The 22,428-nt window shown below is 38.9% G+C and overlaps 1 protein-coding gene across 2 annotated transcripts; it reads right to left on the bottom strand.

Moving 5' to 3' along the window:
• Positions 1-179: 179 nt before the first annotated feature.
• On the bottom strand, positions 180-22,252 carry iqch (IQ motif containing H). 2 transcript variants are annotated; one of them, XM_042410859.1, is made up of 21 exons: positions 21,915-22,250; positions 21,508-21,630; positions 21,290-21,387; positions 21,048-21,123; positions 20,695-20,814; positions 18,466-18,568; positions 17,978-18,064; positions 17,324-17,520; positions 16,676-17,221; positions 15,012-15,078; positions 14,023-14,106; positions 13,753-13,928; positions 12,562-12,834; positions 12,229-12,417; positions 7,534-7,654; positions 7,018-7,304; positions 2,759-2,917; positions 1,376-1,498; positions 1,185-1,246; positions 622-730; positions 180-417 (listed from the first exon to the last, which is right to left on the bottom strand). In XM_042410859.1, the coding sequence occupies exons 1-21, from the start codon at positions 21,963-21,965 to the stop codon at positions 334-336; spliced, it is 3,135 nt and encodes a 1,044-aa protein (XP_042266793.1). In that variant the 5' UTR covers positions 21,966-22,250; the 3' UTR covers positions 180-333. The 2 variants fall into 2 exon arrangements, with proteins under 2 accessions (XP_042266793.1, XP_042266794.1); XM_042410860.1 differs by lacking the exons at positions 180-417; positions 622-730; positions 1,185-1,246; positions 1,376-1,498 and adding an exon at positions 3,058-3,066 and having other exon boundaries at positions 2,838-2,917; positions 21,915-22,252.
• Between the last annotated feature and the right edge of the window lie 176 nt (positions 22,253-22,428).

The following is a 22,428-nucleotide window of genomic DNA, read 5'->3' on the forward strand; positions in this document are numbered from 1 at the left end:
CTGCAACTTTCAACACATAAAACTGCTTTGTATGATGTGAATGCATGAGTACTTCATAAAGTCTTGAATGAGGCCTACTGATTCTCTGGTGAAATTACCAAGTGCATAGTTTAATGTATGTGTTCAAATGTTCAAATGGATCACAAAACTATTCATCATAAAGGTTCTTGACAGACTAATGTTTTTGAGGACTTTATTTAGCCAGTTATGTTTAATCAACTTTGATCCATCTCCAGGGTTCAAGACTCACTGTGTAATTTGAAATGAAAGCTGGCAAAGACATAATGACTGAACTTGGCAAGAGTAAGGTAAGTGTATCAGTGAATCAGCTGTCTAAGCAGCAGCTTTATCCTTCACTGCTCGCAGCTTGTTCTGAACAGTCATCTGCAGTACATCTTCAATGTCCTTGATCAGCTCCTCCAAGAAGCAAAAGAAAAATGTTTTGAAATCATCACCCATTATTACTCATGATCTTTCATTTTTATATATCTTTTTATCATTATTATATTTTCTTACTTAACTGGACTTTAGCAAAAACATTCTGACTGACAGCTAGCTTAACTGAATATGCAAGTTTCATGGTATAGATGAGGAGAGATCGTTAAGTCATTAACATGGTACCTTGAAATTGGTTTCTCCTTGCATTTTAGAGGATGATATTTCCTGATGAATGACTGACAGATTCTGAGCAAAGGTCACAAGGGCTCCCCTGAGATCTTCTGAGACTGTTCTATTAATGACACCACAAACAAACGAGTTTACTAATGACCCCCATGTTGCCAGCTAAGACACAATCACCTTGTTCATCTGATGGTTGTGGTTAAATGAAACTTTCAGCAGGCAACAACCTCAGTCTTTAGGGGGATGAGCGCAGCTTGATTTAACTGTTACAGCACTGTGCAGGCTAAAGGATTTGTGTGATAAATATGTTAAATAACCCTCTGCTTAACAAGTTCTCGACTTTATAACAACATTTACAAAGCCAGAGGTGGCATCTTAATCCTCTAGAAGAATTGTCTCTTCTCTTTGAAGAACTCTTCATCCACCTAATCCTCTGTTGTTTTTTCCACGTCCACTCTCAGAAAGAGCAAGGTAAAGCAAACAAAATTCTCTCTCCTGTGGGTGAATCGTAAATTTAACAATAAAAGTATGTTTATTAATATGACAGAATAAGAAATACTTACATCATTCCAATACTGCATCGCTCGCTGCTGTCATAAAGAGCAAAGACTGTTCCTTGCTTCCTCTGCAATTTAAAAGTCACAGACAAACTGTCAAAGACGAGCTCCAGCATCACATCATGCAGATTAAAGCAATGATATACTATGCTGTAAAAATGATCTTATAGGATTTTATAAAGGCAAACAGGTTTTACCTTCTTATTAAATCCTATGCCATGAGCCTTGCACATCTTGAAGAACACATTATGATACAACATGGAAAGGTTGGAGTGAAACAAGTGGTTCCCAATAACTGCATAATGATTAACCACAGGAGGCTGTAAAAAATAAGCAATAAAATCATAAATAAAAGTAATTTCTCTTAATTGTATCATTTTATGTTATCTTATATTTAGGGCTCAAGTATTAGGTGTCGTCACGGTGTATTTAGTGGTAAAATGGCCCGAGTAGAGAGGGCTGAACCCCATACACATGTCCTTAGGGTCACTGTTTGAGTTTGGGGAGTGTGTGTGATTAGTGATCATGATGACACATGTGGTAAACTGTTGGGCCTTTCTTAATTAACTGCGGGGAGGAACAATTAATGTTTAGAAGACATGCCAAACACAAGATGAGCTTAATTGTACGATGTCAATCAAAGAAACTACAGTTTTGGGACTGCAAGTGTTTGTATTCAGTTTGAGATAAAAGCGCTACTCAATGCACAATACATATCACCATAATAGAGGGATTCTGAGCATGTGTCATAAGTAACACTAGAGAAGTTGATTACTTAAAAGTGGCAGGGCTCAACAGGATAAAAATGTTCCTGGTTCTCAAGCACCTTTGGGAGGCAAAAAGCGCAGGCTAAGCTCCTGTGAGCACAGGAGATAGCCCATAACTCGCTGTGATGGCTGTGTGTTTGCAGTTGTCAAACGCAGGACCCTCACACAACAATAAAAGTGTCCAACAGGGATTTAATTGTGTTTGTAATATGCAGGCCTCTAATGATGGCCACTGCTAAAGCCATTAACCGCTGTGGTAGCTCAACTGCTGAACTGAGGCACCAGGCCACCAACTAGATGAATGTTTGATAAAATAATACAAGTCGCAGATTAACAAGCGTAAACTCAGGCATAATGCTAATAAAAGAACTCTATTGTTTAAGGCCTGGCACCAGGTTGATGAGGTGTTCAAGCATGCATACACATGCATAATGAAAACGGTATGAATTATTAATGTGTTGATTATTTAGGCTCATCTATCAAAATGATAATGAATTCAGCACCTAAACACCAATTGAGCCCAGTGCGTAATTACAGTATTTAGTTGTATTTAACAAAAATGAAGAGCAAAACATTGATCTATCTTTGTGATTACTGTAGCGGAGTAATAATATCCTCTAAAGCCTCTGCTTGCTTTCCGTGTGGTGGTTTCTTTCTTCTTGAGGGAAAAAAATAAACAACATGATTCAGGGGGAAAAAAACAATCTAAAAATATTCAACTTCAAAAAAAAAGCATTTAAAATTTACCTTCTCATGTTTAAGAAAAAAATAATTTTATCAAAACTGCCATTGAAAGCAGATATAAAATTGTACTTTGGCTGCAGTCTGGTGTTCACAGGATTTTTCTCTGACTGGCACTGGCACTTCCAAACAGCCTGTGCGGCAATTCAGCGTTCCTCCAGTCATCATCAGAAGCATCTGGGTCATGGCCAGCTGGTTACTGTATGTGAGGTCCAGATCAATAGCCCACACCTGCAAACAAGACATCATAAACTCGAGGTCACAATGGAGAAAAACATACACTCCAAATGTAATAATTCCAATGTAATCACAAAAAAATGGAACATCAAAGTATTTCACCCACCAATCCTTATAAAGAAAAGGGTCAGTACCTTTTAGTTCTTACAAATGTTATCCATGTTGAGAGGCAGAGGAAAAGGAAAACATGGTTAATGGTGTGTGTGCGGCACAGATTTGGGTTAATTCAGATGTGGAATGACACGTACACAAAGTAGATCCTTCCCGGCGTATTTGGAGTCAGTCTGCCCTGGGCTAGTTTGTTCGGCTCAGGTCTGACGAGAAGCTAAGTTCAGATATGTATGGTAAATGGCATCATTATAAGTATATTAAGGGGTCAGGTATGGTCGTAGCCTTCTGCTTAAACAGGGCTAATTTTCCCAATAATAACCTAATAGCTATGCCCTTTCTTCAAAAGTGGCAAATAAATCACCAGTGAAGGAGTTGTTAATAACTAAGTGGCAGTCGGCTGCCTCCTTTTGCTGTTCCTATTTGTCAAAGTAAACGCTCCTGCCACTGAATGCAAATCGCTGCCTGTCTGAACCCTGCAGTCTCTGTAACATGACCACTTTATCTCCACTAGTACATGGATATCTAACCATTTACAGTCTCCTATATATTTTATTTAGCATTAAAATCAAATATATTGTGGATCACATAATGAAGAACATATCCGCTTGAGGCTACACTTACTGATTCATAGACAATAAATGTTCATATTGTGTTACCATTTTAGTTTAAAGTGATTTAAAAGCACAGTTAAGATCATAACTTTAAAACATAATGTATACATTTTAAAGGAGCTGTCATGAAAAAAAACATAACAATTGAAAAAAAATCATAAGAGCCACTTGAAAAAAATGATAAAAAATAAAATGATAAAACATTATATTGTAAAAAATCAAATACTGGATATTTCAACATGTAACGTAATTTGTATGCCAGTAGTTATGAATTGCACTGCAGTGTCGGTTGTAGTCAGTACTCTGGAACAGTTTTTCATATGACAATGAATGAAAAATCATTGCTTATGATTGTTCATTGTGTGATAAAATAAACTTTAAAATACACCTCAACTTTAGCATAAAAATGAATAAAAAATAAAATAAAAAACACACTATATTACAGGGACATAAATGAGGGTCTACACATATAAAGTGTTGTAAAAAGTACACATTAAAACTACAAACAATTGTAAGCTGTGTACAGTCATGCACTGTATTCAGTCACCTTTACTGTCGGAGCAACAGACGCTACCAGTCTCTATGCATCAGGTTACCTGGGCCTGAGAGATGGACACACTCCACCGAGCCATTCACTCTACTCACTAAAAATCATACTCCACTGTCCCATTGTTGCTCTTAACAAAACTGTAGGAAATGTAAGCCTGGATTGTACCTGTTTTCTATTGCCTTGCATTTTCATTAAAAACCTTGATGCTGCAGCTGGGGCCCCGCCGTTCCACAATGTGAGGGAAGACTGCAAGGGCAAACATATGTGACCCACTTCTTCCCATCAACTAAAGTAGGCAGCTTTTAGCAACAGGTTTGAATCTAAATTGATGTTTAAATCCAGACAGGTTTGCCCATGTGGCTCTCCTCTGTGTGTGTGTGAGGGGGGGGGGGATGGTTAAGTCTGTCTTTAATGTTCCTGCATTTATTGAAGCACATATTGTTCATGGTCTACTCTTAATTATGCTGTCAGTGAATCCCATTCAATACCGGGTCAACATTTAAACTGAAAATTAATTGTAAGGCTGTCATTATATCATTCTGAACACTTAAGGAAAAGAGCACCTTCTGTCCCTGTGATAGATTTATGAAATGGTACATTTCTTATACAAGTGTCACAGCTTTATCACTGGAATCACAATTTAGTTTGACTATAATCAAATCAACTTAAAATCCTGAAATGTAACAAATACTATATCTAACTCCACAGTGAATATAGAGACTGTTATGCTGACAAAATAATACTGCTGGATGGATTTTTAAATCTTAAAGGAAACAACAATAATATTGCACTAAAATAAAAAAAAAGACATTAAATGCAAAATGTTTAAAGTTTTAAGACACAAGTTACATTGTCTCAATGCTTGTGTGGTCAGAGTGTGTGTTAATACCTAATCCATAAGATACTACCCTCTAGTGGCAAGCAAGCCCTTAGCTACTGTTTACTCCACTTTCTTTTTGGCCAGCCCTATAAACACGAATGTCTGTCCGTCACTGAGTCACTCACTGACTCACTGACTGAGTGATGATGTTACACCGTAACCGGCTGTCCCAAGTCAGCCAAAGGCTGCCGAAGCCTGGGACAGCCAAGTATCCCAGAATGCATTTCGCACCAACAAGCAGTGATGGTGGAGATTTTGAGCCAGGCCAAAAGCTGTTCTAATTTTCACTGTAGGACTGTTAATATGTCACTTTATTAAGTTTCAGTATTTTTTCCAGGAGAGAAAGTAACCATTTACATTACCAATATACAGTCAGTTTATCCAAATAACACCTATTTGGAAATTTGCCGCAATGAGGTGTGAGGAACCACTGGCCAGTCATCTCAGTTGCTAGCAGTCCGACTCCTGAGATGATTGGCCAGTCAGTGTCCGTCGTCATCTGGGGAGAACATGATCCAATCAACTGATCTGTGCAGCTCTTTGGTAATTTACTACTGGCTCTTATTTCTCCATATCATTTTGATATATGATATGATTCCTTTTGGAAGATGAATGTTGGTCTCACAGATGAAATCTAACAATTGTAGCTGCCACATTAGTTTGTCTGAATGTAAAGTGAAGCTTCATATTTTTACTGGACAAAAACAACAGCGCTGCCTCTGGCACTCTATATGTACAGATGTCACCACATTTCAATAAATATAAATGTATTAAAATGAACAGATCAGTCTATATTAATTTTCATTTTATTTTATTAAGCTACATAACAGTTTGGATTTTTAGTATAGCTACATTACAGACTGAATAACATAATTTACTGCATCTCTCTGTCAATGAGGTAATTTTTTTGTGAGAAAAAAAAGTGTTAGTGGAGCTTTGAGTTGAGATTATTTTGTCACAGACTTCTGGGCTCCCCACGTGTTGCCACTTCCTGTATCCTCTGCGTTTTAAATTAAAAGCCCTATAGCATTTCACACATGGTCCAACCATATACTAGGTTTTAACCTAGTCTTGTTTTCATTAGGAATCCCAATGAAAAACAAATGAAGCATCAACAGTGATGGGAAAAAACAAATGGAAGAGTTTTACTAAAAGTCCACCATAAAGAGGTAGGTGACAAATGATGTATTGAAATCTGATGGATTTTTAATGAGAGAAAAAAGAAGTGTCCTTCTTCATACCCTTTTGTAAAACTGTAAAGCTTCAGTGCGTTCTCCACTGTTTTGAAGGTTTAGATTTTTACAGGCCACATTATAAACAAAGCATTTCATTTTACAGCTCTGGATCAATACACAGTCAATGCGTCCACATGTTAGGAGCAGAGGTTAAACCATCATAAACCAGTCCATTTCCAATATCATAAATCAAGAAGGTTTCAACAAAACTTAATCCTGACAAATGAGATAAGGTTTCAGTGGTGCCTTACTCTAATAACGGGAACATTTTCAGGAGACCACTGCAGGTAACCAGCTAGGGGTTAAACACTGACAGGGCATCTCAGTGAAGCTGCCAAATCACTTTAGAGTGACCTATTGTCTGAAAGATAGGTGCCTCTGAATTTCGCAGCGTTTTAAGGTTAAAGGGCAAGACTTAAATGATGGAATCAGTGTATTGACACAATAAGACCTGACAGTTTATTAGATGGCCTTGTGACACATTTGGTCCCTGTGCCTACTGTTTGCCTTTCCTGTATTCCTGATCCCAGGGGAGCAGTAGGGGAGGCACCTATCTGCTCATATGGATCACTGATCCAGCCTAAAATTGATCTGGTTCACCAATATGGTGAAATGGAGCACTTTGACACCACGTGTTGCAACACCCCAAACCATATCTATCATTTTAGCGTGAGTTAAGGTTTCCTTCAACTCCTGCTGTGTCTCACCTTCTGCTCCATGGTGCTGCGGTTCAGAAAGGTAGCCAGGTCCACGGAGACATAGCCTACGATAAGGCGCTGCAGACAGGCCTGGCCCACACGCATACAGATGGGGCGCAAGGTCTCAGGGCATACAGAGGTCTGAGGGACAGTGGAGCCTATAGCTTCCATTTGACAGGAGCCGTGGAGCTGGTCGCCACAGGACAGCATGGTCACCTCACCCCCAGGCTCCAGCAGCAGATCTACTGTCAGACAGGTGACACTGTCTGAGGGGGGGAAGGCCTCCACCACACCGCCTAGACACACAGCGAGAGCAGAACAACAGTACAAACCATCAGTACTTGAAACTCTCAGAGCAACTGTTTAATAACCAACAAGAGTAAAATAAAAGTTATGTAAATTGTCAGTTAACATAGGCAACATCTAGAAACTAAGAGTGACATTAGAAATGATTGTTAGCATTCTCCAAATGGCTGCATTTGCAGGTGAATAGCATTCAGTAGTGCCTGACAATAGGAATCTGACCTTGCCTGAGGAAGGTCTTCAGGAAGCAGGCCCAGTTGGGATAGCAAGAGGTTTTAGCAGGCCGGGCATAACTCGCCAGCCACTCTGGGATCTCATGTAAATATCTGAGCAGTACAGTCTCCTGCAGAAAAAAAGTTAATCGGTATACATCAGGGATCTACTGGAAGTGAACTGTATCTGAGGACATTATGTATGTTTGTTCATTCAGACACAAGATAACAACTCTTGGCTACTTTATTTTCTCCCATTATCGTAGCTCTCTGGGTGTCGACTGCATTATTGGAAATGCCCTTGTGTTATCCGGATGGCTCCAGTGACTGCTTGTTATCCTTGGGACCTTTGGTGGCTGCTTCAATTTCTGTGTGAGTGTCTGATGGATACTGCAGGAGGGTCTATCTGTGAGTGACAGCCTATTATCAGAAGGCCTCAGGAGTCTAATGGCTTTAACTCGCAGCCACAGAGACAGCACCTGCCCTCAATAACAACTCTCTCCACTGGGCAGCTGATGAATACCTAAGCTAACCCCATCTATCTGGGGATCAATCAGGGCTTGACTGGGATCAATATCGCTCTTGTTTCTGTAACTAGTAGATGCCATAATGGTTTCACCACTTAATTACACTGTTAATTTCTAACTTTTGTTTTAGATGTCTCTTAAACAATTTGGCAACTCAAGTAAATTCCTTCCTCTGACAATGCGGGATGTCGTTAAACTAACAATAGCTCCATCAAACATTTAGATGTCATTTTAGCTGTATTATAAAACTACAATTGAATGCTTGTTAATTTAATAAATAGTCCTAGTCCTGATTCTTCTTTTAATTCAATTCTCTATGTAATAATATCTGTGCATGACTATAGTATTAAACAGGAACCTACCACCTTTTTAAACCAGTCATAAAAGGTACTAAATTCTGAATGGAAATAATGTCTTCTTTGTTCTTTCACCGCTCTATCTAGAGCGTTACTTTGTTTTGAGTATATGCTGTCTAGCTTCACTGGAGACGGAACTGGATATTATGCTGTTGATATTCCAGTCATGTAACAGCCATCATCATATTCAAGTACTGTAAGAGGCGAGGTCAAATGCTACACAGTGATTCCCCCTATACAAACCATAAAGCACACAATGGTGCGGCAAAAAGTGTAAGGGAACGGTTGTCATTTTCAACGGAAGAGCAAGCTCACCCCAGGACTTTGCCTATGCAGTGCACAGAAACAGCAGGACAGGAAGGAAAGAAAGAGAGGTATTTTGCAATAAATTATTTGGACTTAAACTGCGTACAGTACCCTGTGATAGGATTCAGGCTTTGCTTGGTGTCCACATAAAACCAAGCAATCTGGTCATAAATAAAACAGATGTTGCCCTGTCTCCTTGATTGCCATTTCATTTCTCCATTACATAGTGAAACAACTGAGAAACTACAGTAAGTCTTGCAAACAGAATATAGGGAATAATCTGATTACTAGTCACACATTTTGTATGTATGTTCATCTTCTGTAACACTGTCCCATCTACTACAGCCCATGACTAATTTTATGTGTTATTTCAAATAAAACAAACAGTACGAGGTACTCTTCCTCTAACTGCCATCATTTCTCATCCCTGCAGAGAGCACTCATGACCTTCAGCAAAATAAAAAGGAAACGGAAAACAAACACTTATCAAATGTGGACCACAGAAAATGTTTTAACATCTTATTAAGGTGAATTTAGGTTAATCATGTTAATGTAGAACATTAAATATTAAAACTCCTCCATGCAGACTGCACAATATTTAGCCAGAAAACATCTGTATAAAATGTCCCTCTACCTCTTCAGAGGTAGTGATTATCAAACGACCCATTTCCTTGACAAACTTAACCTAAATAAGGTGTTGCTCAAGATCTGTTTGTACACAGCATGACAAAAAGAAATACTCCATCTGTTGACGCTATTAGGTGTAATTTTTACCCTCTTGTGCCTAATGATCCATATGCAAGCTGTGTGAGCACTTAAGTGTGTGTATGGCCCCCTTCAGGCATTGCATGGGTGCAGATCTACATGTCTTTAACCTCTCTCTGTGTAAATGCTCAAAGAGGCCCGGGGGCTTTCTGCAGGGTGAAACATTGTGCTGGAGGCTATGGGCCTCACAATATTTAGAAAAATCTGCGGAAGCTGCTATAGTTTGGATGGGATCCCTCCTCCTCCTCCCTGTTGTACCCTTTTAGGCTTTCTTTTGCATAGCCAGAAGGGATCTGATTGTTTTTATTATTCTGAAAGACCACATGGTATTCTTATGAGTCAGGCTTCCTCATGCTGAGCCGCTCAGAACAAGCAATAATTAAAAAAATATGCACGCAGTCTGTGTGGGCTAAGGCCAAGCATACTGTCTAATCCTCTCTGTACTTTTATAGTGATTATCGAGGGTATGGGACATTCCACTGATATTTGTATAATATGCAGTTTAATTATCACTTATTAGTTTTTGGTCAACAATGATCTTGGTGAAAAACTGTTATGAATTAATATTTAAAATGCTTCATTCAATAATTTGTATTTCATTAATAATGAATTAAATTGCTACTATTTTCATAAACATGGCTTTAAACATGTATTAACTGTATTCTTAAACACTTGAAAATATTCATAATTGTGAGTGTGTGTGCTATTCACTAACTGTCACTGCTATTGCAATTAGGTTGACTTCTTTTTGGCTACGCTAATGAGTGTCATATCTCAAAATACACTGCAATGTTTAAACATCCATCTGCAGTTTCTGCTGTGAAGAGAAGATCGCAAGGAGATAAACTCATATAAAATATTCATGTTTGAGTATAATCAACAACGTAGCTCTGTAATCTTTCAGCATATAGAGCCAAATTGCTATCGTCAATATAAACTAGTATAACACCAGAAGGACGATGTAATGCATTTAAGTGGTTAATATATTTTAGGGGAAAACAATGTCATAACAAATAAAAAAAATAAAAAAACATGCAATGAGGGGCACAGGATGTGGGCTTTGCTTTGATTAAAAGAGCAAGGTGTAGAATAAAGGCCAGTTAAAGTGTTGTGTCCATATGGCCCAGAAGCCCTGAGGCTGTCGGCCTACACTGGGGGCCTCGGCACTCTTCCCTCTCCATGGGACCCCAGCTGGTGAAACAAACCCCATTTACTTTCCTGTGCTGCCTCAGCCACCATTATGGACCTTGGCTGTGGCTCAGTCACTCTGCCATAATTAACAGCACCAATGCCACAACAATTACAGCCCTGCACCGCAAATACACTATGAATCAAAGAACGAGCTAATGGGAACAAAACAGAGTGAGCCATAAGAAGCTTGAGATGACTGCTGTTCTTTCGAATGGAATAAAAAGTAAAATCGTTGTGCTCCAAGCCCACAATCATTAGCCTGTAATTAGTTTACACAAAGCTCCCAGTTAAATGGCAAAATGCGGTAATTAACACATGACAGAAAATCAAAGGCTACTTTGTAAGCATATGAGAAATAAGAGCCAGAGGCTCAGAAGCTGTGTACAGATTGTCACTGTACTAAATGAATGGTTTACCAATAATTAAATACATTTTATTTGTTTGAATAGGTTTGAGATTAAATCAGAATTTGTTTTTTTTTTTAGAAGAAAGTAAATGCTGATACAATTTCTACAATAATTGCAACATCACACTTTCAACTCTACACAAGTATTTGTACTTTAAGGTTTTCTTTACAAATGGTTAAGAAACATCTAATAGGCAGAGTGTTGAAGAACAGAGACAGAAAACTAGAAAATGCAGATCAGAGCATCAGCAGTGGCTGCAATTAAGGATTAAATTGTTTTTTTGATTAATTGTTTGGTGTCATTTGTATTTCTACTTTGCATTGCATTTCTATTTCTTCTGTCTACTTTGAAGACATTTGTAATTTGTAATACAAGTGAAGCTAGCTGTAATTCAGCGTAAACACATGTAAAGAGAAAGAGATGGTCTGTTAACTAGAATGTCTGTACTGTGATTTACTCGTCACTACAAAGGTGAGTAAAGAGATAAATACCATTAGTTTTTTTCCTCCCCAACACAGCGACACCAGTTGATGTGCCTAAGAGAATGGATAACGGCTGTGTGTATAAACAGATATTTTATGTATTGATTTAATGCTCTGTGGCTCTGGGGATGATGCTCAAAATACTGTACTACAGGGATCAACGCTGTGACTGTTACATTAAGACACCCTACTCCAAGCTAAATGATGTCTCTCTGACCCCACTGTGACCTCCAGTATGCTCTGGTGAGTGAATCCCACCCTTTTTTTAAGCTGTCTCGTCTCACTGAGGAGCACAATCTCCATTTTAATATCTCGCTGTTACTGTAATGTTACCTATTAAGTATCTAGTTGTTACTATGTTCACTTTAAATGGCTGATTCCTCATTGGTATGGGTGTAATAATAATAGCAATAAACTTTATTTGTATAGCACTTTTCTAAAATCAGTGCTTTGGAGGGAGCAATAAAAATGAAGTATAATAGTAAAAAATATCAATTTAGGGAGAAGTAATAAGGGAAATAAATAAAATATACAGAAATAAAAACAAAAACCTAAAATTCAAGCAAATTCAATAACATTCTGCAGAAAAGTGTGTAAAATGTGCTTTAAGAAGTGGTCCTATAGTTTATGACTGTGAAGAAATTATGTAATCCTGTAAGTCATATCTTTACCTGAATCCATTTTGTGTTCCATAGCTTAGGGCCATAACGATGGTATTCCTGCAGGGCCCAGTTATAGCAGCTAAGATGGCATATATCACAGTAAGCTGTGCCACGGCCACCGTGCTCAGAATCCATCTTGAAGAGCCAGCGCTGCACATCAATGTTTTGAGTCATAAGCTCAGCCAGTGTTTCATGAAGCTAAACCAAAAGAGAGACATGTGAATTTGACACTAAATAATAATAATAATTACAAGTAAAAGTTACTGTAAAAATGAAAATGTGATTGGAGGACCTAATGCGGTAACGTAGACTGTTTATTCATTTCTGTTTTTGATCTCTGACCTGGTTTAGCGAGTAGATATCTCCTTGACCAGGGGGTACATCAACCTCTGCCTCAGTGAAGATCCTCCTTCCTCCAGATTTGGTGCTGTAAAGCTGTGCAATAGCCGGCTCCGGGCCCAGGATTGGCACCCCCAGCTCATCAGCCACTGCCAAGTCATCCACATGGGCCGCTCCGCCTACAATATAGGCCTGCTTCCCCTGGATCAGGTATTTGATGCGCTTCAGGGTGCGTGGACTGTACTTTAGCAGTGTGGACAGGCACATGTTATGAGTCTGGAAGACAAGAGGGAGAAAGATTAGCGCTAGAGCTAAGAGTTCTCCGTGTCTCTTCCAAGGGTTGTTTCTTGACCTGATTTATCACTGTGTACACACAACAGATCTATTATTGTAATAGCCAGCAGGGTTTTGACCTCTCCTGTATTCCAGCAGGTTGAATTGATAAAAGCTGCCTGTGGGAGACCTCCCTTATCCTTCACATCTTTAATGTGTTGCTAGCAATGAGCTCCTTGGGAATACAACTAATTACTTCACATCTGTATTTATTTGATCCACAAGGAATTATCCCTTCTGTCACTGGCAGAATGCGCTGCCAGCCATGGGTAGCAGTGATTCATCTCAGCAACACGTCTGGCACAGTTTAACAACAAAACAGCAGGAAAATCAATAGAAAGAAATGAAGAAGACCATGTCACCGTGCACATTCAATCTAATGCAAAAGGATGTAAAAAGATGGATAGAATGGCTGGATGTGAAAGGTTAATGCAGCAACACCCACATTTTTATCAAATTGAGGTAATCAAAATTTCTAAAAATGCAGCAGTTAGGTGGAATGAACAGTTAATTAAACCAGCTAATATGGAATTTAATTTTTGCTGAACACCAGCTAGAAACTATTAAATATATTTTAATTAAGTATAACAATGTAGCTCTGGTGTGTTTATCTCAAACTAACACAGATGTTTAATTTCAAAAGTAGTAAAAGGGAATAACAAATATTAAACAAAGAGTAGCTCTCACAGGGCAACTATATGGTAACAATCTCCTCTAGTACCCTCTAGAGGAGAATTAACAAACTACAGATGCTTGGAGCACAATCCAGTCAGTTTCTCAACAGTAGTTTCTATAATCCAAGTCAAATTTATACTCAAAAATTCACGTTTGTACGCAAAATGTAAATATAGTTGACCTCACCGGGAAATAATCTACAGCCTCAGGTGTGAGGATGATAAAGCGTCTCATGAAGGCCTGAATGGCCCTGGTTTCAGCCCCTTCTGTGGCTCCATCACACTTCAGGAGACTGGTGTAATAGTGTAAGACATCCTCCCCCAGATGCTGTGGACATACGTAGATCACGTCCACATTTTGATCTAAAAACGTACAGAGTGGGCATCACAAACAATGTGTTTACAGTAGAAAGTTAGTGTGTGTATAAAGTGATGAGATTATGAAAAAAGCTCCTACCTCTTATATCACAGAGTCGGCCTATTTGGATGTTCTGTAGGACGTCCAATCCCTTCATGCTCAGTCGCTGGCTCTGAGAGTATCCTGTCAGAACGAGGTCACAAAATCTTTCAAATAGAGATCTTCTCTAATTGGCTTTATTCAAAATCTGTGGCTCGGTACAACTACCTTCCTTTGTGTTCACTACCAGGCTTGGAGGTGGGGTATTTAAGTCTAATCACACAGTAGTGCAATCCGATGATTAATTTAGCTTAATAACTAGCAGGTGCAGTGTCTGTCGTGTGCTGGGAGTCCTGTTGCACCGTGTCCAGCCACCACTGAGCTACATCCAGTGATACCTCCAGGATTTCACTCTATGTCTGTCTGGATTTCTGCCTGAGAGAGAATCCTCAACTGAATCAAGGTAATTAAATGATTGGATTCATGCTAATTAACAACAATGGGGTTCAACTTTCTAATTATCCTTGCTCACACAGCACTCTCTGTAGCCACCCCAAGTGCAAATAAAGCATTCCATCTGCTAGTAATTAGGCTTAATAATTTTAGACAATCGCTCAATGATTTACAATGCACATGCCTGATTACAGTCTAAATGTGAGTGCCATGGTGAAATTAGAACAAGAACGGATCATAGCTTGCACTCTACATCTAGTGCAAAAACACAGCAGCTTCTTCCGCTTGTGTTTTTTTTTTTTTTGTACAGCAATAAAATAAGACCTTTGTGCCTCTTGCAAATATTCAACATAATGGCTTTTCATTTGCTTAATCTGCAAATTAAATGGCGATTGAGACAAAATTGTTCAGTTCCCTGGCATGGGGACTGTCATCATCCTGTGAGTGCTTTCCTGCAGAGAGTCATTTGAACGAGACAGAGTGCCTCCACCAGGGCCACAGACTGGGACAGCGGAGTGGTGAGACAGGGGATGACTGCTGCCAGATCAGATGTGTGTGTGTGTGTGTGTGTGTGTGCAGCAGGCAGAGAAAGCTACCTAATGAAGGGATGTGGATAATGGTCCTCTTGGAGGACTGGATGTGTTTCCAGTTGGCTGCCAGATGCTGGGGATGGAGAAAAGGAGTTATCAGAGAGGGACTGCCTGAGTGTATACACACACACACACACACACACACATGCACACACACACACGCACACACACACACACACACACACACACACAGAAATCATCACATCACTGCATAGCTAAAACACATCAAGCCAACCTCTCTCTGGGCTAACAGAAGCAAACCAAGCATAAAATACCACCTTAATTAAATTAAGCGTTTACTTTAGAAACATCTTCTCGCAATTAATTCAATCAGCAAGGTACATGATGCTACTGCCAGGGGAAGATTAGCAGGCTTAATTAACAGGGTATGAATGTTTAAAGAGTGAGAACATACATTTAGTGCATGTATACACACACACAGTGATGTTAAAACTAAATGAACTTGTAGGCACTAATTAATAAAATGTCAGTGCTCTAAAAGATATTCAACCCAGATGACAGCACAGACCTGACATCTATGCTGAATGGGGGGAAAAAAATCACACCACTTTATGCATCTAGGAAAATTACGCTGTCACACTACTCTCTTGAAAAGCTAAACAGAAACAAAATTTTATCTTAAGATGAAGAAGAAGGTCCTGCTTGGGCAGAAAGAAATTAAATATATTTAGAGATTTGATTCTTATTCTTGAGATAGTGAACATAAAAGTTTAATACCCTAAATCTAAAATTTAATTTGCATTCAATTAAATCAGTTTTGGTATATTCAAAATTTCATAAACACCCCACTCCAACCCTACATACGTATGTCCCACTCAACTAAAAATCATACACATGTATTATATTAAACTAAATTTAAATATTAAAACTCTCTATAATACTTACAGCATGTTATGATATAATTGGCTACTGCCAGATACCCCCTTTCCAGCCTTGATCCCTAACCCTCATTATCACTGTTTCTCCCTTTGTCTTCTTTTGCTATCGATACGGCTGTGGTTTTACTTTGTTCATCTGTCTCTATCCTTCTTTCTGCTGTTCTCAACTGTTAATCTGTCTCACTTTTCTCTCCTGTTTTCCTGATTATATATTTCATAGTTTCTCTCCCTGTTCATCTTACTCCTCTGATTTTTTCATGTTTATCTGGCTCTGTGCTTTCTTCTGTTGTTCTATTCTGTTCATCTGTCTCACTGCTTCTCTCTACTGTTGGTCTCCTGTGAAAATCGGAAGTTTGAGACTAAATGAGAAACAGAACCTAATAGTAACAAGTGTAAATGTGGACGCAGAATTTTTTTTAGCCTGAACAATATTTTTAAACATGAATCTTCTTAAATATAGAGTCAAAAAGGTTTTTTTGTTGTTGTTTTTTTTTTATCACACAAGCACAAAGTAACAGTAAAAGATTATGTGGATAACTTCATTTGGATGAACACCTGGATGGAACTATGTAGATCCAAATTTAGGATTTGGTTTATTTAATTATTAGAAGTCATAAATTATAGTCTGACTCTAATTTGTGATAAACTTACAGAACACAAAACAGAAAAACAAATGCAGGCTAATTGAAAAGGTGGGAGTAAAAGAGCAATTTTAAGTGAGCAAGAGGGAGAAAGAGAGAGAAAGCAGCAGTTGGATTTAAGAAACGTCACCTGGGCTCTGCTGCGGTGATTCTCCAGCTGTCTGAAACGCCTGGCCTGCAGGGCCTTCCTGACACGACGCATCTGAGTGTGCATCAACCATGAGATGGCGATGGTCCCTGCCGCCCACTTGCGGCGGTAATGTCTCAGGTAGGCTGTCCGGGCTAGGTAGCGCCTCCAGCAGGACTGGATGTGGATGGCAGCCGCCTCAACGCCTCCTTCTCCCTTGTAGCGCTGACCTGGGCGTAAGACCAGATCCATCACCTCCTCCCAGTTTTCAAGCACTGAGAGGAGGCCGATCACCGGAGGAGCCATCCTCCGACCATTATCCCAACCATGGCCAAACTCTACTAGCAGTTCTCCACTCACCTTGGCTTGAGGCACTGCAAAGTCCCTGAGAAGCTTTTCCAGGGCCTCAAGAGCATCTACCACACTGCTCCAGCACAAACTAAAGCTTTGCTTGAAGTGACAGAAGTCTGTTGCCATTGGGTCGATCTGTCCCTTTATGATGGTAAAGGGGAATTTGCTGGTGTTTACTGCAACTTGCACAGGTAGATTCTACAGAACAAAGTGAAGCTAGGTGAGAGGAGCCACCTAGACTTTGATAAAACAATAACAACTTTGGAAAATCATTAATTAGTAGTATTTTAGTGTTCATACCAGAGGGCTTTGAGAGATAAGACTGTTGCTGCCTTGCATCATTCCTGTGTAGTCCATGCTCTTGGAGGCTGCAGAGGGAGGCGGTGTCTTGGTGGTCCCGGGGGGTGTGCTTTCTCTGCCTGTTTTTTCGTGGGTGGGTCCAGGGTCTGTTTCCCATTTTAGCTGCTTATGACACCTGGACTTGGAGCCTACCACGCCTGAAGACACAAACAGACAGACTCAATTGTATTCCATCAGTGATTAATCAAGTGCAACCAGTCATCACTGTCAAATCAATTGACAGCTGTCCCTTTTACAACAGACTCAGTACAGGGTTTGAACCAAAAGGCAATAAAGATAATGAGAGAAATGGCAAGAGAGCAACATAGAAAAGAGGGTGCATAATTGCCAGCATTGTAGAAATCAGCCTTTCACAAAACATTTAACTGCCTTAGTGCAGGAGATAGAAGAAGAAAAATAAGTTTTCTTCTTGTTTATCCAAGCATTAAAGGCCACACAAAAGATATAAATTACAGTACCAATCAAAAGTTTGGACACAACTTCCCATTCACTTGAATGAGAAAGTTTTTTGACTATTACTGTATATTAGAAAACAAATTGGAGACAGAATCAGGTAAAATCCATCTTCTGTAGAGTCTTTGGAGAAGCACTGACCCATCTTAGAAGAATATGAATCCTCTCTGGGGTGAAGTGAAGCAGCCTTGTGCTGGATCAGTGTATGAAGCAAACCTGTGTTTTGAACTGATGAAAATACAAATTAATTTTTAAAACTTTGTGTTTGTCCTTGGTTATAAAACTTTCAAATAAAAAGAAAAAAGATGAAACACAAAATGATGAATAACATGTTGAAAACCAACAGAATAACTTATAAAACTTTGTGCTTGTCCTTGGTTATAAAACATTCAAATTGTGCAAAATAAAAATAAAAAAATTAATATGAAATGATGAATAAAATGATGTAAACCAGAATGCTAAATTGATATTTAAAAAAATCTAAATAATGTGATGTAGTCTGGCATTGAATAAAAAGCAATGGTCTGATCACAATGCATTAAACAAACATCAAACGGCAACACACAATAAATGAGCATTTGTCTGGAGTGTAACTGAGGTGAAGTGGTGGCAGTGAAATGTCTATTTACCTGTCCCCATGTCGTCCTCAGGTATTGCCAGGCTGTGACGGCCCTTTGGTTCAATGGGGTGAAAGGTCACTGTGGGACCAGTGATTATTCGTTGATGTTTTACCTAAACAGAACAAGAATTGGGAAAGCCTTAAAAAAGGCACTGACCATGTTGTCAACTGTTAAGTAATCCACTTCCTGCAGAAGTTAATTACAAAGTAGCCAAGATTAATGATTCATCTTAAAATATTATAACTTATCCAGATCTGGATTACTGATGATCTTCACAGACACATCTTCTAAACGTATACATTTTAATACTCTGTTATAAAAAAAATCAAAAGTAGATTTAATGTTCTAATTCAAGACAATGCATTTTTAATAGACTCACTATTCATGGCTAGATTCGAATGTATCATAACTCATAAAACACAAAGTTTGTACTGCAGATGCTCCAGATGTGTCACCTAATGTCCTCTCCATTGTTCTCCTCAGACCACTGAGCTCTCTGACAGACCACAGGTAGTAGCCAGGTGCTGGGAGATACTCCGCTCAAAGGCACACATCTGTTTCAGATGGGGTTGGGAAAAGGTGGCACCTTTTGTAAAATTGTCCCTGGCATGGGTATGGAGTGGAGAAGAGCTGGCCTGAGTTGCAGGAGGAGGCAGTAGGCAGAGAGCCAGTGGTTAGCAGTTGGAGAAGCTACGGCTGTCTTATTGGCATGCTGGACCAGGTACCCACTTCTGTCCTGAGACAGCTGTAAACCAGTAGCCCATAGCACAGCAATCAGGCGCCCGTTTCTTTAGAAGAATGCTGATGTGCTGCAATCTGCTGCTTTCCGCGATTTCACAGCCAGGACTTCCATCTCTCCTATATCAGAGTGACAGTCTTGGCCTCTATTTCTCATGTCAGGTACAGATTCCCAAAAACATATTGGAGAAGAAAGTGTGTAAAATATATCTAAAACTACTGCCGACCTTTGCAAAGATTAATTTGTTTGCTGTGACAAGTGCTGGCTGTCATCACTAAGCTAAGTGACCTTTATGTCACTGTCTCTCTGCACATGTGACTTGAAGCATCTATTAATGCGGACCTGTACTATCACTCTTCACTCCAGCATAAAGAGTCTTTTCTGAGGATTAAGGGAGTAAGTGTCAGGGATGGGAACAATGATACCCATTTTATCTTAGTTGTACAGAAAGTCTTGTAATACTTCCTAATCAAATCTTTCCTGAGGCATTTGCTGTATGTTACAATTAATATCAACGATATCAACTCAGGACAAGGGGAATCAATTTCACCTTGTACAAAGCAAACAACTGGAGGACATGATATTATTCTGATTATAGATCATATAAGACGTCATGCACTGATTGGTGTCTTTTCCAGCAGTAAGACTGAAGTGTGATGAGAAAATATGCTCCATAACCAAGAACAGCAAAACAGCAGATGTAGCCTGATTTTGTCAACAAATATAATGATCTAATTCTCCTGGGTGTTGATGGCTGAGTTGTAAAAAGCCACCGTTGAATTAACTGTCATCCACTCCGTGAGTTGTCATGTAGACAACAAATTGCGACACATGATTATGGGAAGCAAAATCCACCATCACCTCAACTTCTTAATGGGACTACAAGGCTCCAGGGTAGATGTGAGTCATGTAGCATTTTCAAGTTCATTGTGTTTATTTTAACCTACTTGAAGTATACAGATCATTACAGGGAGAACCACAAATTTAGGAAAATTAACAGATTAAGATTTGAGAGTCACGTAGGCATACTTTCCACATTAGGTGACACAATCTGAACTGCTACTGGAAATGTGACGGTAAGCCCAAACCAGTTCTAGCCACAACCCATCCCAGCATACAACAAACAGAAAACAGTGAATCAATCACAGCCAAATCAACATGCTTCTAGAAAAGGTTATTAGCCCTGTGACAATGATACTACATGATAAGAACCTGGAATTACCTTCTTTGAATTTGCACTGTCACTTAATGTCTATATATTTATTTCATGTATGTCAATTATGTGCATCAGGTTTGCATCAGCAAATTTCTAGTATCAACAAATGTAATAATAGTAATCATCATACTGATGGCCCAAAAACATGTACTGTATTTTGAAAGTGCTGCAATTAAAACTACTAAGTGTAGTTTCTATAGAAAGCAAGCATGGCAAAAAAATCTAGTACTCCCAATCTACAACTAAAGTTAAATCAACCTACATTCATAGTCAGATGACTTACTGCTTTTGCACTCCTCTTGTGCACATCAGGGAGTGGAACCCCAAATTTCTGGTGCATAACAGCTCTGTTGTTTGGGTGAGTGGGATTATACAGCAAACGCATGGTTAACGCTGTCTTGTGCTGAATGAGACAGATAGAAGAAGAGATGGAAGAGGAAAAGTTTCAAAACTTGAATTATGATACGATGTACTGTGGAAACATTATATATTAAGCAGAAAACTGTACAGTTTTTTTCCTTTGTCTTATGTTCTGTTCTGCTTTTTATGTCCTGCCTGTTTTAATACAATAGAATATCTGAATCCAAAAATCTATATTACTAAGTAAAAAATGAGTATGCATTTCTGGATATTTACCTTTTCCCCAGGTGAATCCCATGTGAGGTCCTCCTTCTGTGGATGCACATCTGGGATACTCTCCAGATCAGGTTTCCTGTGTAATGTCTTTCTTTCAAGCTCACAATTCCCACCACCAGAATTTCTTACAATTCTTTAAACATATCACTACAAACTGTCAGTGAGATGGCAAAGGCAAACGCCTTTACAGACAGTTATTTAGTAAAAACAAATACTATATGTATAAGCTTCTCCTTACTTACCATTTGGGAATCTCCTCTGTCTCCTTTTGTAATTCTCCAATGCTTGGAAGAACCAGAAGCTGTTTGTTGACTGTTTTTAGATAATCCTCTGCATGTCTCTGTTTACAAAAGACACAGTAATTGTCAGTTTGTCTATTACATTTTTCTGATATGTGCATCTATTATACAGTATATGTCTGTTATCGCTGCTTATACTATATTAGGGGCAGCATTCTCACCCTGATGCCACTCTCTGTCCTGTGAATGGCACTGTCCAAGGCTTGGATGTCCAGAGTTCTCCCCTTCTCACTGACAGAGATTTTCTCAAGACTACATTTGAGTTGTCTCAAATCGTCTTGAACCTGTAATATACGATACAGCGTTATACAGATAACCGTCCAAGAAACCAGTACCAGCTAATATAACTTTTATCTGAACTAATGTCTAGTTTTGTTTAGCTTAATTATAAGGCAGTCAAGCCAAATTTCTGTCTTGAAATTTAAAAAGGAGAGTAAAGTGTCCTCATTTATTGTAGTTGGGCGTTATGGCCATAATATCTGTTTAAGCAATTTAACTAACTTTAAAAACTGCCTTGCATTAGCCAGCTGACGCTATTCAACGTACTGTAACTATGTTCAAACATTACCTGGACTAAAACTGCTCCCAACTTATCTTCGGTTTTAAGTGCGTCACACATTTCTTTGAATATGGATTTTAATAATATGATGTGTTAAATGATATTATAATGAAGACTTCAACCATAGATAAACCACACCAGTTAGCTAGTTAGTCATCGTAAATAAAACATTTTCTTCAAACATTGCTCGTCACCATGACAACGAGAAGCCCAATGAGTTCGTATTTCTTTCCCCCGAGTATGAACTGTCAGGCAGTACCAACTTTTGCTAATAGGCAGATAAAAATATTTTAACCATAGTCTTGCTTTACCCATAACCTAAACATACATTGTTAATTTATTGGAGTGGCATTTAATGTAGGAGAAGTAACGTTACTGCTATACCTGAAAGGTTATGTTCAGGGCATCAAATTCCCAACAAGTTCAAACGCTTCAGTACAGGAAGCGTATTTAATATCGATATTACCATAAATACAGATGACATTTTAGTATCTACAGTTGAGAGCAAATTATATAATGCCAA

The sequence above is a fragment of the Thunnus maccoyii genome, chromosome 5, assembly GCF_910596095.1.
Source record: "Thunnus maccoyii chromosome 5, fThuMac1.1, whole genome shotgun sequence".
Lineage (NCBI taxonomy): Eukaryota > Metazoa > Chordata > Actinopteri > Scombriformes > Scombridae > Thunnus > Thunnus maccoyii.